This window comes from Eucyclogobius newberryi, unplaced genomic scaffold, assembly GCF_026437365.1.
Source record: "Eucyclogobius newberryi isolate DKJ021-1_F unplaced genomic scaffold, fEucNew1.0.hap1 SCAF_261, whole genome shotgun sequence".
Classification (NCBI taxonomy): domain Eukaryota; kingdom Metazoa; phylum Chordata; class Actinopteri; order Gobiiformes; family Gobiidae; genus Eucyclogobius; species Eucyclogobius newberryi.
Window position 1 is genome coordinate 78,124 of NW_027315903.1, and position 18,567 is coordinate 96,690.

An 18,567-nucleotide genomic window follows, 5' to 3' on the forward strand; every position below is an offset into this window, starting at 1 on the left:
CGGATGATGGTCAGATAATGGTCGGATGATGGTCAGATAATGGTCGGATGATGGTCAGATAATGGTGAGATGATGGTCAGATAATGGTGAGATGATGGTCAGATAATGTTCAGATAATGGTCAGATGATGGTCAGATGATGGTCAGATAATGTTCAGATGATGGTCAGATGATGGTCAGATAATGGTCAGATAATGGTCAGATAATATTCAGATAATGGTCAGATGATGGTCAGATGATGGGTTACGGTTCCGTCTGCTCGATTACAGTCCTGGTGACAGGGTTAAGAGCCCGTTAAGGTTGAGTTTGTCCTCATTGGTCCCGTTTGTCCTCCAGACTGAACGACTGTGGTCTGCGCGAGTCCGGCTGTTCCGCTCTGGCCTCGGCGCTGAGGTCCAATCCCGCTCACCTCGTGGACCTGGAGCTGGGCGATAATCCGGACCTAAAGGACTCTGGGGTGGAGCGTCTCTGCGTCTTTCTGCAGAGCCCCGACTGTCGACTCCGAATCATCAGGTTCTTCCACCTTTTAAAGCCGCTCATTCCCAACAGTGACATAAAGAAGATAAAGTCATTCCTCGCTCTCACAAACCTTAAATCTCATGATGGAATAGGATATCGATATCGTACTCTGATATTCGGCACAGATACTTTTCCTCCTCGGTCCCCGTCTTTTGTCCTCAGCATCAGATTTGTCTTTTTGCTCATACTCATGAGTGGAAATGGAAATAGAAGTGAAATTAAAATAAATAAACAGCTGTATATTTATCATGCAACAGAGGATTTTATACATAAATACATTCTGTTTATTTTTAATTAAGTTTATTATAAAGTAACACAGATTTGTGGGCTTAAAGGACAAATATTGTGCATAATATTTGATTGTTTTCAGCCTTTAAACATGTTTTTAGTTCCTTTAGTTTGGCATCTCATGTTTCAGAACTAAAACAAAAAGGTTATTACAAACAAAATTACATTTCGATTTGTATCAGACTGAGTTTTGCCACCATCTCCTGGCTGCAGAGGGAATTACACACAATTTAAGACAAACATTTCAGCACATTTCAAAGCCTCAGCACACGGATTTATGGAGTTAAAAACAGTCCAGATACTAACTGTCCAGATACTAAATGTCCTCTGCCCGTTGTCCTATCACAGGACGTCCTGAGGTGAACATTGTGTTGTTACGATTGGACAAAGAACAATTCATCTGTTCTGAAGCTGATCTGTCAAGACCTTTCACTGGTTTATTTACTGTAAACGTGGCATTCACACTTCCTGGTTTGACAATAACATGACCATTTGGCATCACAAACAGGATTTGAACCTGTGCCACGAAAACCTAATGTGTTTCAAACTGTTGTGGGTTTGAGCAGAGTTGTGTTTAGTCCAATCATGAGCATTATTTAGTTTAAAAGGGCACACAAGTCAAACTCTGTCCAGGAGTCCCGTCCCTCCAGGAGTCCCGTCCCTCCAGCAGTCCCGTCCCTCCAGCAGTCCCGTCCCTCCAGCAGTCCCGTCCCTCCAGGAGTCCCCTCCAGGAGTCCCCTCCAGGAGTCCCGTCCCTCCAGGAGTCCCCTCCAGGAGTCCCCTCCAGCAGTCCCGTCCCTCCAGCAGTCCCGTCCCTCCAGGAGTCCCCTCCAGCAGTCCCGTCCCTCCAGCAGTCCCGTCCCTCCAGGAGTCCCCTCCAGGAGTCCCCTCCAGGAGTCCCGTCCCTGCAGCAGTCCCCTCCCTCCAGCAGTCCCGTCCCTCCAGGAGTCCCCTCCAGGAGTCCCCTCCAGGAGTCCCGTCCCTCCAGGAGTCCCGTCCCTCCAGCAGTCCCGTCCCTCCAGCAGTCCCGTCCCTCCAGCAGTCCCGTCCCTCCAGGAGTCCCCTCCAGGAGTCCCCTCCAGGAGTCCCGTCCCTCCAGGAGTCCCCTCCAGGAGTCCCCTCCAGCAGTCCCGTCCCTCCAGCAGTCCCGTCCCTCCAGGAGTCCCCTCCAGCAGTCCCGTCCCTCCAGCAGTCCCGTCCCTCCAGGAGTCCCCTCCAGGAGTCCCCTCCAGGAGTCCCGTCCCTGCAGCAGTCCCCTCCCTCCAGCAGTCCCGTCCCTCCAGGAGTCCCCTCCAGGAGTCCCCTCCAGGAGTCCCGTCCCTCCAGGAGTCCCCTCCAGCAGTCCCGTCCCTCCAGCAGTCCCGTCCCTCCAGGAGTCCCCTCCAGGAGTCCCCTCCAGGAGTCCCGTCCCTCCAGGAGTCCCGTCCAGTGAAGTCAGAACAGGAAACACACATTTTATACCAAACCAGGAATAATGCCACGTCTACAGTAAACAAACCAGTTACACCAGTAAATGGGACATGGTCCTGACAGATCAGCTTCAGAACAGATAAATTGTTCTTTGTCCTGTCATAACAACACAATGTTGATCTCAGCATGTCCTGTGATTGGACAACGGGGGGGGACATTTAGTATCTGGACATTTAGACTGAAACACAAGGGGAGTATGTCCATAACATACTCCAGGTGTGTATTTGATGAGGAACAATGTTAGAACAGGTTAAATGAGAGAAAAAGTCCATTTTGCATCATTTGTGGCCTCGACAGCAAGACAAATATTGAAATATCGGTATCGACTCAAAAACACTCACGTGGATCAATCCCGGATCAGAAGCAAATAGATTGTCAGGATGTAATCCAAAAAACAGCTTTTTATAGAAACGACTGTTGTTGTGCTTCAGTTTCATCCTGAATATTTGTCGACGCTGCAGCGGTTTCATTTCCCTTAAACAAACTGTGGTTGTGGTTCTTGTCACAGACTTTGGGCCTGTGGTCTGACCGAGTCGTGCTGTGATGCTCTGGTCACTGCCCTGACCTCAAACTCCTCACGTCTCATGGATCTGGAGCTGGGAAACAACCCGGAGCTGAAGGACTGCGGCGTGAAGGTCCTGTGCGAGCTGCTGCGGCGCCCGGACTGTCCACTGGAGGTCATCGGGTCAGTGCACTGTGCAGTTAAGCAGGGCCCGGTCAGCGCACTGTGCAGTTAAGCAGGGCCCGGTCAGTGCACTGTGCAGTTAAGCAGGGCCCGGTCAGCGCACTGTGCAGTTAAGCAGGGCCCGGTCAGCGCACTGTGCAGTTACCGTATTTTCCGGACTATAAATCACACCTTTTTTTGTATAGTTTTCCCGGGGTGCGACTTATACTCCAGAGCGACTTATATGTGATGTTGTTCATTATTTTCACACTGACAACCACTAGAGGGCGCTCTAGGCTTTAAGCGACGCAGAAGAAGAATCTGCACTTCCTCTTCCGCTGGAGTTTGTGGAGTTGTTTAGAAGTGACACAGAGGAAGAAGAATTCAATGGATTTAGTGATGTCATGTAGCTGAAGGTGTTAGCGTTAGCATACGTCATGTAGCTGAAGGTGTTAGCGTTAGCATACGTCATGTAGCTGAATGTGTTAGCGTTAGCATACGTCATGTAGCTGAAGGTGTTAGCGTTAGCATACGTCATGTAGCTGAAGGTTTTAGCGTTAGCATACGTCATGTAGCTGAAGGTGTTAGCGTTAGCATACGTCATGTAGCTGAAGGTGTTAGCGTTAGCATACGTCATGTAGCTGAAGGTGTTAGCGTTAGCATACGTCATGTAGCTGAAGGTGTTAGCGTTAGCATACGTCATGTATCTGAAGGTTTTAGCGTTAGCATACGTCATGTAGCTGAAGGTGTTAGCGTTAGCATACGTCATGTAGCTGAAGGTGTTAGCGTTAGCATACGTCATGTAGCTGAAGGTGTTAGCGTTAGCATACGTCATGTAGCTGAAGGTGTTAGCGTTAGCATACGTCATGTAGCTGAAGGTTTTAGCGTTAGCATACGTCATGTAGCTGAAGGTTTTAGCGTTAGCATACGTCATGTAGCTGAAGGTTTTAGCGTTAGCATACCTCATGTAGCTGAAGGTGTTAGCGTTAGCATACCTCATGTAGCTGAAGGTTTTAGCGTTAGCATACCTCATGTAGCTGAAGGTTTTAGCGTTAGCATACCTCATGTAGCTGAAGGTGTTAGCGTTAGCATACCTCATGTAGCTGAAGGTTTTAGCGTTAGCATACCTCATGTAGCTGAAGGTTTTAGCGTTAGCATACCTCATGTAGCTGAAGGTGTTAGCGTTAGCATACCTCATGTAGCTGAAGGTTTTAGCGTTAGCATACGTACACCTATTCACCATGTTCTCTAATGTTATTATTTTAAACTGCATTTACAGATGAAATGTCTGTTCTTGGTCTTGGATTTTATCAACTAAGTTTCCACAAAAATGCGACTCATATATGTATTTTCTTCTCTAAAATGGTGCGACTTATACTCCAGTTTGACTTGTACTCCGGAAAATATGGTACATCTTATTTTAAGTGCAAATTGTCTGTCATTGCTTCAGTTTCTTGGATGTGGAGTTTGTGGTTTGAGGCTCTGGGACGGAACACATGGACATGGATCTCGTTTCCTCTCCTTTTAAATATATTTATATTTAGTTTGTATTAGTAGTAGTTTAGATGACAAAACATATCTACTGTAAATCCAAATTTTAGTCTTTATGATAACTTTTACAAACGTTTTATTTAGTTTTAAAAGAGCATTGAGGAAAACAACAAACACATGTGCCGTTGTTGTCAATCTAAAGCCAACGCAAAATGAAATGTGGCTCTTAGTGACAAAAGGCCCGTGTCGTACTTAAGGCCTTAGTTCTTTTATTACTTGGTTTACGGATCCGCCGCACTTAGATGATTGATTTCTACAATATAAATAAAATAAATTATTATCTTTTTTTTTTGTAAAGTATCGCCGACAACGCAAAATAGCATAAAATGAAATGTAAAAAGCGGCATCAAGTCAAAAGATAAGAGCGCGTGAAGCAATTTTTCGTCCAAGTCCTGCGGGAGTGAGAGACGGAGCGGCTCCGCCCTTGTGCGGCCCCGCCCCTTGTGCGGCCCCGCCCCTTGTGCGGCCCCGCCCCTGTGCGGCCCCGCCCCTGTGCGGCTCCGCCCCTGTGCGGCCCCGGGAGAACGCGCAGCGCTAACTCATTTATATCGCAAATACACATTTTAAACCCTTTTACCACATTTTCTCCAGCGCGTTTTGCCGTGACTTAAGGCTGCACACTTAGAAGAGTCTGTTCTACCCATGTAAAACAGGCTAAATCTACTGTTACACTCCCCTGGGCGTCGCCCCCCCTTGTTTACGTAAACAAGGGAGAAAAATCTTTTGAAATTGAAATTATATTTATATTTCACCCGCCTGTTCAATATATTTCATTTAAAAATCCGTAAACCAAGTCATAAAATAACTGCGGTGCAACGCGTCCATAAACACGTCCATACACACGTCCATACACACGTCCATAAACACGTCCATGAACACGTCCATACACACGTCCATACACACGTCCATAAACACGTCCATGAACACGTCCATACACACGTCCATACACACGTCCATACACACGTCCATACACACGTCCATGAACACGTCCATACACACGTCAATAAACACGTCCATGAACACGTCCATAAACACGTCCATGAACACGTCCATACACACGTCAATAAACACGTCCATGAACACGTCCATGAACACGTCCATGAACACGTCCATGAACACGTCCATAAACACGTCCATACACACGTCCATACACACGTCCATAAACACGTCCATGAACACGTCCATACACACGTCCATACACACGTCCATACACACGTCCATACACACGTCCATGAACACGTCCATACACACGTCAATAAACACGTCCATGAACACGTCCATGAACACGTCCATGAACACGTCCATGAACACGTCCATAAACACGTCCATAAACACGTCCATGAACACGTCCATACACACGTCAATAAACACGTCCATGAACACGTCCATGAACACGTCCATGAACACGTCCATGAACACGTCCATAAACACGTCCATACACACATCCATAAACACGTCCATGAACACGTCCATGAACACGTCCATAAACACGTCCATGAACATGTCCATAAACACGTCCATGAACACGTCCATGAACACGTCCATACACACGTCCATAAACACGTCCATGAACACGTCCATGAACACGTCCATAAACACGTCCATAAACACGTCCATACACACGTCCATGAACACGTCCATACACACGTCCATGAACACGTCCATGAACACGTCCATAAACACGTCCATACACATGTCCATAAACACGTCCATGAACACGTCCATACACACGTCCATGAACACGTCCATACACACGTCCATAAACACGTCCATGAACACGTCCATGAACACGTCCATAAACACGTCCATACACATGTCCATAAACACGTCCATGAACACGTCCATACACACGTCCATAAACACGTCCATGAACACGTCCATAAACACGTCCATACACATGTCCATAAACACGTCCATGAACACGTCCATACACACGTCCATAAACACGTCCATGAACACGTCCATAAACACGTCCATACACACGTCCATAAACACGTCCATGAACACGTCCATGAACACGTCCATAAACACGTCCATACACACGTCCATGAACACGTCCATGAACACGTCCATGAACACGTCCATGAACACGTCCATAAACACGTCCATACACACGTCCATAAACACGTCCATGAACACGTCCATAATCACGTCCATGAACACGTCCATGAACACGTCCATGAACACGTCCATGAACACGTCCATGAACACGTCCATGAACACGTCCATACACACGTCCATAAACACGTCCATACACACGTCCATGAACACGTCTATAAACACGTCCATGAACACGTCCATGAACACGTCCATAAACACGTCCATAAACACGTCCATACACACGTCCATGAACACGTCCATACACACGTCCATAAACACGTCCATACACACGTCCATAAACACGTCCATACACACGTCCATGAACACGTCCATAAACACGTCCATACACACGTCCATGAACACGTCCATAAACACGTCCATACACACGTCCATGAACACGTCCATACACACGTCCATGAACACGTCCATACACACGTCCATAAACACGTCCATACACACGTCCATAAACACGTCCATACACACGTCCATGAACACGTCCATAAACACGTCCATACACACGTCCATGAACACGTCCATAAACACGTCCATAAACACGTCCATACACACGTCCATGAACACGTCCATACACACGTCCATAAACACGTCCATACACACGTCCATAAACACGTCCATACACACGTCCATGAACACGTCCATAAACACGTCCATACACACGTCCATGAACACGTCCATACACACGTCCATGAACACGTCCATACACACGTCCATGAACACGTCCATGAACACGTCCATGAACACGTCCATGAACACGTCCATAAACACGTCCATACACACGTCCATAAACACGTCCATACACACGTCCATGAACACGTCCATAAACACGTCCATGAACACGTCCATGAACACGTCCATAAACACGTCCATAAACACGTCCATACACACGTCCATAAACACGTCCATACACACGTCCATGAACACGTCCATAAACACGTCCATACACACGTCCATGAACACGTCCATAAACACGTCCATGAACACGTCCATAAACACGTCCATAAACACGTCCATACACACGTCCATAAACACGTCCATAAACACGTCCATAAACACGTCCATAAACACGTCCATGAACACGTCCATAAACACGTCCATAAACACGTCCATACACACGTCCATAAACACGTCCATACACACGTCCATGAACACGTCCATAAACACGTCCATACACACGTCCATGAACACGTCCATAAACACGTCCATGAACACGTCCATAAACACGTCCATAAACACGTCCATAAACACGTCCATACACACGTCCATAAACACGTCCATACACACGTCCATGAACACGTCCATGAACACGTCCATGAACACGTCCATAAACACGTCCATACACACGTCCATAAACACGTCCATGAACACGTCCATAAACACGTCCATAAACACGTCCATAAACACGTCCATGAACACGTCCATACACACGTCCATGAACACGTCCATAAACACGTCCATAAACACGTCCATAAACACGTCCATGAACACGTCCATACACACGTCCATAAACACGTCCATAAACACGTCCATAAACACGTCCATACACACGTCCATAAACACGTCCATGAACACGTCCATGAACACGTCCATAAACACGTCCATAAACACGTCCATAAACACGTCCATAAACACGTCCATGAACACGTCCATACACACGTCCATAAACACGTCCATGAACACGTCCATGAACACGTCCATAAACACGTCCATAAACACGTCCATAAACACGTCCATAAACACGTCCATAAACACGTCCATGAACACGTCCATACACACGTCCATGAACACGTCCATAAACACGTCCATAAACACGTCCATAAACACGTCCATGAACACGTCCATACACACGTCCATAAACACGTCCATAAACACGTCCATAAACACGTCCATACACACGTCCATAAACACGTCCATGAACACGTCCATGAACACGTCCATAAACACGTCCATAAACACGTCCATAAACACGTCCATAAACACGTCCATAAACACGTCCATGAACACGTCCATACACACGTCCATGAACACGTCCATAAACACGTCCATAAACACGTCCATAAACACGTCCATGAACACGTCCATACACACGTCCATAAACACGTCCATAAACACGTCCATAAACACGTCCATACACACGTCCATAAACACGTCCATGAACACGTCCATGAACACGTCCATAAACACGTCCATAAACACGTCCATAAACACGTCCATAAACACGTCCATGAACACGTCCATACACACGTCCATAAACACGTCCATAAACACGTCCATAAACACGTCCATAAACACGTCCATGAACACGTCCATACACACGTCCATGAACACGTCCATAAACACGTCCATAAACACGTCCATAAACACGTCCATGAACACGTCCATACACACGTCCATAAACACGTCCATAAACACGTCCATAAACACGTCCATACACACGTCCATAAACACGTCCATGAACACGTCCATGAACACGTCCATAAACACGTCCATAAACACGTCCATAAACACGTCCATAAACACGTCCATGAACACGTCCATACACACGTCCATAAACACGTCCATGAACACGTCCATGAACACGTCCATAAACACGTCCATAAACACGTCCATAAACACGTCCATAAACACGTCCATAAACACGTCCATACACACGTCCATAAGCACGTCCATGAACACGTCCATAAACACGTCCATGAACACGTCCATGAACACGTCCATGAACACGTCCATGAACACGTCCATACACACGTCCATAAACACGTCCATACACACGTCCATGAACACGTCCATAAACACGTCCATACACACGTCCATGAACACGTCCATAAACACGTCCATACACACGTCCATGAACACGTCCATACACACGTCCATGAACACGTCCATACACACGTCCATGAACACGTCCATACACACGTCCATGAACACGTCCATGAACACGTCCATGAACACGTCCATAAACACGTCCATACACACGTCCATGAACACGTCCATGAACACGTCCATGAACACGTCCATAAACACGTCCATACACACGTCCATAAACACGTCCATACACACGTCCATGAACACGTCCATAAACACGTCCATGAACACGTCCATGAACACGTCCATAAACACGTCCATAAACACGTCCATACACACGTCCATAAACACGTCCATACACACGTCCATAAACACGTCCATAAACACGTCCATAAACACGTCCATACACACGTCCATAAACACGTCCATGAACACGTCCATGAACACGTCCATAAACACGTCCATAAACACGTCCATACACACGTCCATAAACACGTCCATACACACGTCCATGAACACGTCCATAAACACGTCCATACACACGTCCATGAACACGTCCATAAACACGTCCATGAACACGTCCATAAACACGTCCATGAACACGTCCATAAACACGTCCATAAACACGTCCATACACACGTCCATAAACACGTCCATACACACGTCCATAAACACGTCCATAAACACGTCCATAAACACGTCCATAAACACGTCCATGAACACGTCCATGAACACGTCCATAAACACGTCCATAAACACGTCCATACACACGTCCATAAACACGTCCATACACACGTCCATGAACACGTCCATAAACACGTCCATACACACGTCCATGAACACGTCCATAAACACGTCCATGAACACGTCCATAAACACGTCCATAAACACGTCCATGAACACGTCCATACACACGTCCATAAACACGTCCATAAACACGTCCATAAACACGTCCATACACACGTCCATAAACACGTCCATGAACACGTCCATGAACACGTCCATAAACACGTCCATAAACACGTCCATAAACACGTCCATAAACACGTCCATGAACACGTCCATACACACGTCCATAAACACGTCCATGAACACGTCCATGAACACGTCCATAAACACGTCCATAAACACGTCCATAAACACGTCCATAAACACGTCCATAAACACGTCCATACACACGTCCATAAGCACGTCCATGAACACGTCCATGAACACGTCCATGAACACGTCCATGAACACGTCCATAAACACGTCCATAAACACGTCCATAAACACGTCCATAAACACGTCCATAAACACGTCCATAAACACGTCCATACACACGTCCATGAACACGTCCATAAACACGTCCATGAACACGTCCATGAACACGTCCATGAACACGTCCATGAACACGTCCATACACACGTCCATGAACACGTCCATAAACACGTCCATGAACACGTCCATGAACACGTCCATGAACACGTCCATGAACACGTCCATAAACACGTCCATAAACACGTCCATAAACACGTCCATGAACACGTCCATAAACACGTCCATACACACGTCCATAAACACGTCCATAAACACGTCCATAAACACGTCCATAAACACGTCCATACACACGTCCATAAACACGTCCATAAACACGTCCATACACACGTCCATGAACACGTCCATGAACACGTCCATGAACACGTCCATAAACACGTCCATAAACACGTCCATAAACACGTCCATAAACACGTCCATGAACACGTCCATACACACGTCCATAAACACGTCCATGAACACGTCCATGAACACGTCCATAAACACGTCCATAAACACGTCCATAAACACGTCCATAAACACGTCCATAAACACGTCCATACACACGTCCATAAGCACGTCCATGAACACGTCCATGAACACGTCCATGAACACGTCCATGAACACGTCCATAAACACGTCCATAAACACGTCCATAAACACGTCCATAAACACGTCCATAAACACGTCCATACACACGTCCATAAACACGTCCATAAACACGTCCATGAACACGTCCATGAACACGTCCATGAACACGTCCATGAACACGTCCATACACACGTCCATGAACACGTCCATAAACACGTCCATGAACACGTCCATGAACACGTCCATGAACACGTCCATGAACACGTCCATAAACACGTCCATAAACACGTCCATAAACACGTCCATAAACACGTCCATAAACACGTCCATACACACGTCCATAAACACGTCCATAAACACGTCCATAAACACGTCCATAAACACGTCCATACACACGTCCATAAACACGTCCATAAACACGTCCATACACACGTCCATGAACACGTCCATGAACACGTCCATGAACACGTCCATACACACGTCCATGAACACGTCCATAAACACGTCCATGAACACGTCCATGAACACGTCCATGAACACGTCCATGAACACGTCCATAAACACGTCCATAAACACGTCCATAAACACGTCCATAAACACGTCCATAAACACGTCCATACACACGTCCATAAACACGTCCATAAACACGTCCATAAACACGTCCATAAACACGTCCATAAACACGTCCATACACACGTCCATAAACACGTCCATGAACACGTCCATAAACACGTCCATACACACGTCCATGAACACGTCCATGAACACGTCCATGAACACGTCCATAAACACGTCCATACACACGTCCATGAACACGTCCATGAACACGTCCATAAACACGTCCATAAACACGTCCATAAACACGTCCATAAACACGTCCATAAACACGTCCATACACACGTCCATGAACACGTCCATGAACACGTCCATAAACACGTCCATACACACGTCCATGAACACGTCCATAAACACGTCCATAAACACGTCCATACACACGTCCATGAACACGTCCATAAACGCCGCTCCTGTCACTGTGATGTTCCTCCAGACTGAACAACTGCAGCCTGACAGAGTTCAGCTGCTCGTCTTTGGTGTCTGCGCTGGAGTCCAACCCCTGCTCCCGTCTGAAGGTCCTGGAGCTGGGGGAGAATCGGGACCTGAAGGACCTCGGGGTGCAGCGCCTGAGCGACCTGCTGCAGAGTCCGGAGTGTCGGCTGGAGGCGCTGAGGTCAGTGCGAGGGCGTCCGGACAGACACTGGACCGTGGGCGAGACCTTGAGTTTGTTTTGTGTCTTCAGGCTGTGGAGCTGCGGTCTGTCTGAGCGCAGCTCTTCTTCTCTGGTTTCTGCTCTGAACTTAAATCCCGCTCACCTGAAAGAGCTGGACCTGGGGGAGAACCCGAGGCTGAAGGACTCTGGAGTCCAGCGTCTGTGTGAGTTTCTGCAGCGTCCAGACTGTCGCCTGGAGAAGCTGAGGTCAGTTACACTTCACAAACTCTAAATGTCATGTGACCATCGGCTCAGAGGTTTGAGTCCTCGTCCAGTGCAGTCATTGTGCCCTTAGGCAAAGCACTTAACTCACCTGGCCTTTTGTCAATGTGAGTCAGTGTTGTTGGAGCCGATGGCACAGTTCTGCAGTCTTGCTTCTATCACTGCCCCCGGCAGCCGTGGCTACAGCTGTAGCATCACCAAATGTGTAGTGAATAAATGACTGAACCCCACTGTCTGGATCTGACTCGGCTTTGTGAACAAATGGAAAATGTAATCCTTTTCCTCCGATTTGATTCCAAATCGAAAATTAATAGCACTGATCACTATACATCGCCATACATCATGACTGTGTACGTCACATCATGACTGTGTACGTCACGTCATGACTGTGTACACGTCATGACTGTGTACGTCACGTCATGACTGTGTACGTCACATCATGACTGTGTACGTCACGTCATGACTGTGTACACGTCATGACTGTGTACGTCACGTCATGACTGTGTACACGTCATGACTGTGTACGTCACATCATGACTGTGTACGTCACGTCATGACTGTGTACACGTCATGACTGTGTACGTCACATCATGACTGTGTACGTCACGTCATGACTGTGTACACGTCATGACTGTGTACGTCACGTCATGACTGTGTACACGTCATGACTGTGTACGTCACATCATGACTGTGTACGTCACGTCATGACTGTGTACACGTCATGACTGTGTACGTCACGTCATGACTGTGTACGTCACGTCATGATTGTGTACGTCGCGTCATGATTGTGTACGTCGCGTCATGACTGTGTACACGTCATGACTGTGTACGTCACATCATGACTGTGTACGTCACGTCATGACTGTGTACACGTCATGACTGTGTACGTCACATCATGACTGTGTACGTCACGTCATGACTGTGTACACGTCATGACTGTGTACGTCACGTCATGACTGTGTACACGTCATGACTGTGTACGTCACATCATGACTGTGTACGTCACGTCATGACTGTGTACACGTCATGACTGTGTACGTCACGTCATGACTGTGTACGTCACGTCATGATTGTGTACGTCGCGTCATGATTGTGTACGTCGCGTCATGACTGTGTACACGTCATGATTGTGTACGTCACGTCATGACTGTGTACGTCACGTCATGACTGTGTACACGTCATGACTGTGTACGTCACGTCATGACTGTGTACACGTCATGATTGTGTACGTCACGTCATGATTGTGTACGTCGCGTCATGACTGTGTACACGTCATGATTGTGTACGTCACGTCATGACTGTGTACGTCACGTCATGATTGTGTACGTCACGTCATGACTGTGTACGTCACGTCATGATTGTGTACGTCACGTCATGATTGTGTACGTCACATCATGATTGTGTACGTCACGTCATGATTGTGTACGTCACGTCATGACTGTGTACACGTCATGATTGTGTACGTCACGTCATGATTGTGTACGTCACGTCATGACTGTGTACGTCACGTCATGATTGTGTACGTCACGTCATGACTGTGTACGTCACGTCATGACTGTGTACGTCACGTCATGATTGTGTACGTCACGTCATGATTGTGTACGTCACGTCATGACTGTGTACGTCACGTCATGACTGTGTACGTCACGTCATGATTGTGTACGTCACGTCATGACTGTGTACGTCACGTCATGATTGTGTACGTCACGTCATGACTGTGTACGTCACGTCATGATTGTGTACGTCACGTCATGACTGTGTACGTCACGTCATGATTGTGTACATCACGTCATGACTGTGTACGTCACGTCATGATTGTGTACGTCACGTCATGATTGTGTACGTCACGTCATGACTGTGTACACGTCATGATTGTGTACGTCACGTCATGATTGTGTGCGTCGCGTCATGACTGTGTACGTCACGTCATGACTGTGTACGTCGCGTCATGACTGTGTACACGTCATGATTGTGTACGTCACGTCATGATTGTGTACGTCACGTCATGACTGTGTACGTCACGTCATGATTGTGTACGTCACGTCATGATTGTGTACACGTCATGATTGTGTACACGTCATGATTGTGTACGTCACGTCATGATTGTGTACGTCACGTCATGATTGTGTACGTCACGTCATGATTGTGTACACGTCATGATTGTGTACACGTCATGATTGTGTACGTCACGTCATGATTGTGTACGTCACGTCATGATTGTGTACGTTACGTCATGATTGTGTACGTCACGTCATGATTGTGTACGTCACGTCATGATTGTGTATGTCACGTCATGATTGTGTACGTCACGTCATGATTGTGTACGTCACGTCATGATTGTGTACGTCACGTCATGACTGTGTACGTCACGTCATGATTGTGTACGTCACGATTGTGTACGTCACGTCATGATTGTGTACGTCACGTCATGACTGCGTATGTCACGTCATGATTGTGTACGTCACGTCATGATTGTGTACGTCATGTCATGATTGTGTACGTCACGTCATGATTGTGTACGTCACGTCATGATTGTGTACGTCATGATTGTGTACACGTCATGATTGTGTACGTCACGTCATGATTGTGTACGTCACGTCATGATTGTGTACGTCACGTCATGATTGTGTACGTCATGATTGTGTACGTCGCGTCATGATTGTGTACGTCGCGTCATGATTGTGTACGTCGCGTCATGACTGTGTACGTCGCGTCATGATTGTGTACGTCGCGTCATGACTGTGTACGTCACGTCATGATTGTGTATGTCACGTCATGATTGTGTACGTCACGTCATGATTGTGTACGTCACGTCATGACTGTGTACACGTCATGATTGTGTACGTCACGTCATGATTGTGTGCGTCGTGTCATGACTGTGTACGTCACGTCATGATTGTGTACGTCACGTCATGATTGTGTACGTCACGTCATGATTGTGTACGTCACGTCATGACTGTGTACGTCACGTCATGATTGTGTACGTCACGTCATGATTGTGTACGTCACGTCATGATTGTGTACACGTCATGATTGTGTACACGTCATGATTGTGTACGTCACGTCATGATTGTGTACGTCACGTCATGATTGTGTACGTCACGTCATGATTGTGTACGTCACGTCATGATTGTGTACACGTCATGATTGTGTACACGTCATGATTGTGTACGTCACGTCATGATTGTGTACGTCACGTCATGATTGTGTATGTCACGTCATGATTGTGTACGTCACGTCATGATTGTGTACGTCACGTCATGATTGTGTACGTCACGTCATGATTGTGTACGTCACGATTGTGTACGTCACGTCATGACTGTGTATGTCACGTCATGATTGTGTACGTCACGTCATGATTGTGTACGTCATGTCATGATTGTGTACGTCACGTCATGATTGTGTACGTCATGTCATGATTGTGTACGTCACGTCATGATTGTGTACGTCATGATTGTGTACACGTCATGATTGTGTACGTCACGTCATGATTGTGTACGTCACGTCATGATTGTGTACGTCACGTCATGATTGTGTACGTCATGATTGTGTACGTCGCGTCATGATTGTGTACGTCACGTCATGATTGTGTACGTCATGATTGTGTACGTCGCGTCATGATTGTGTACGTCGCGTCATGATTGTGTACATCGCGTCATGACTGTGTACGTCGCGTCATGATTGTGTACGTCGCGTCATGATTGTGTACGTCGCGTCATGATTGTGTACGTCGCGTCATGACTGTGTACGTCGCGTCATGATTGAAGAAAAGACCAATCTAAATTTAACCAATGGAAATGTGGCGTATGAGACACGAGGCTGTGTAGATCCAGCGCTCGTTAAGCCATCCTCCATAATTTGTTAATATAGTTTTAAAACACATTGATACCGTATTTTTTGCACGAAAAGGCGCACAGGATTATTAAGCGCACCATCGGCTAATTGTGTACCGTGTGCACTGGTCCATACATGAAGAGCATTAAGATAAACAAAACAGACGGATACGTCCGTCAGTTGAGTTTTATTAAACGCGTTCAACTCACTCAGATCAACATTGTTCACTCTGCTACCGCTAACAGACACGTTAGCATATTCACAACACACTCTGCTACCGCTAACAGACACGTTAGCATATTCACAACACACTCTGCTACCGCTAACAGACACGTAAGCATATTCACAACACACTCTGCTACCGCTAACAGACACGTTAGCAGCACAACAACTCCAGCCTCGTTCAGTTGCAACAAGTAAAATACACACAAATTCCAAATTCTTCATCTTCATTAAATTCAATTTTTGACGTCTCGTGTCCCGGTGCATTTCTCCCAAACCAGTGGTTTGTCCTGGTTTTGCACAGGCTTCGTCCCGTGTCCCGCTTTAATGTCATCTCGGGCGCAAATGGTAAAGAGAAGCAGCCAAAGTGCCGCTAGTGCTCCTAGAACCTGATCTCTTTGGTCATGTGATCCAGCCTCTCGAGTCATGCAGCAGTTCAGTGATGACTCCGCCCTCTGACCACAGGTGACTGATCATTTAGCACATTTCTTGCGATAATATGACAGATCCAGTGGTCTCTTGGCAGGAGCCATCTTGGGCCAAGATTCTTGGGGTCCTTTATTTAGGTGTCTGCGATGTGCCTGACGGATAATGTTGTTTACATTTTGACAGAGCGTTGCGTGTAGCGGTAGACTACTGTTCCCAGAATGCTTTGCATCCATGTTGTTGGGACTTCCGGCTCCGGAGTACCGTAAATCTAGACGTGCATCGGCGTCTCGTGTCCCAAATCTTCTGTATACACCGTGTACCACACAAAATATCTTTGCGGTCAATAACACAACCAGAAAAAAAAACATATATTAAGCGCACAAATGGCTTTTGAGGACGTTAAAGACTTTTACGTGCCCCTTATAGTGCAGAAAATACGGTAAATGTGGATATAAATTAGATCGACTTCAGGTTCTTCTTCTCTTTAGAAATGTAATACTTGTTAACAAAAAGATGGCAGGTTTTTCACAGTACTTTGAAGTACTTTGAAGTACTTTAACCCTGTCCTGTGCTTTCAGTTTGTACAGCTGCAGTTTGTCCGGCTCGTCCTGCTCGTCTCTGGCCTCAGCGCTGAAGTCCAGTCCGTCCCGTCTGAAAGAGCTTGACCTGAAGGACAACGGTCTAACAGCCGCTGACCTCCAGGAACTGACACGACTTCACCTGAACTGTGTCTGGACGATCTGAGAAGGGACCGACTGACCAGACCAGACCGACCAGGCCGACCAGGCCGACCAGACCGACCAGACCGACCAGACCGACCAGACCGACCAGACCGACCAGACCGATCAGACCGACCAGACCAGACCAGACCGACCAGACCGACCAGACCGACCAGACCGACCAGACCGACCAGACCAGACCAGACCGACCAGACCGACCAGGCCGACCAGACCGACCAGACCGACCAGACCGACCAGACCGACCAGACCGACCAGACCGACCAGACCAGACCGACCAGACCGACCAGACCGACCAGACCGACCAGACTGACCAGACTGACCAGACTGACCGACCAGACCGACCAGACCGACCAGACCGACCAGACCGACCAGACCGACCGACCAGACCAGACCGACCAGACCGACCAGACCGACCAGACCGACCAGACCGACCAGACCGACCAGACTGACCAGACTGACCGACCAGACCGACCAGACCGACCAGACCGACCAGACCGACCAGACCGACCAGACCAGACCGACCAGACCGACCAGACCGACCAGACCGACCAGACC

General features: G+C 47.3%; 1 protein-coding gene across 1 annotated transcript in view; it reads left to right on the forward strand.

Annotated features, from left to right (window-relative positions):
* Positions 1 to 18,110, forward strand: part of LOC140372590 (NACHT, LRR and PYD domains-containing protein 14-like) — a 32,916-nt gene extending 14,806 nt beyond the window's left edge. The window contains exons 4-8 of the mRNA XM_072459728.1: positions 336 to 512; positions 2,785 to 2,961; positions 12,347 to 12,526; positions 12,596 to 12,772; positions 17,851 to 18,110. Coding sequence (XP_072315829.1) covers positions 336 to 512; positions 2,785 to 2,961; positions 12,347 to 12,526; positions 12,596 to 12,772; positions 17,851 to 18,016 — 877 coding nt within the window. The 3' untranslated portion in view covers positions 18,017 to 18,110. The remainder of the gene's footprint in view (positions 1 to 335; positions 513 to 2,784; positions 2,962 to 12,346; positions 12,527 to 12,595; positions 12,773 to 17,850) is intronic.
* Positions 18,111 to 18,567: the final 457 nt, after the last annotated feature.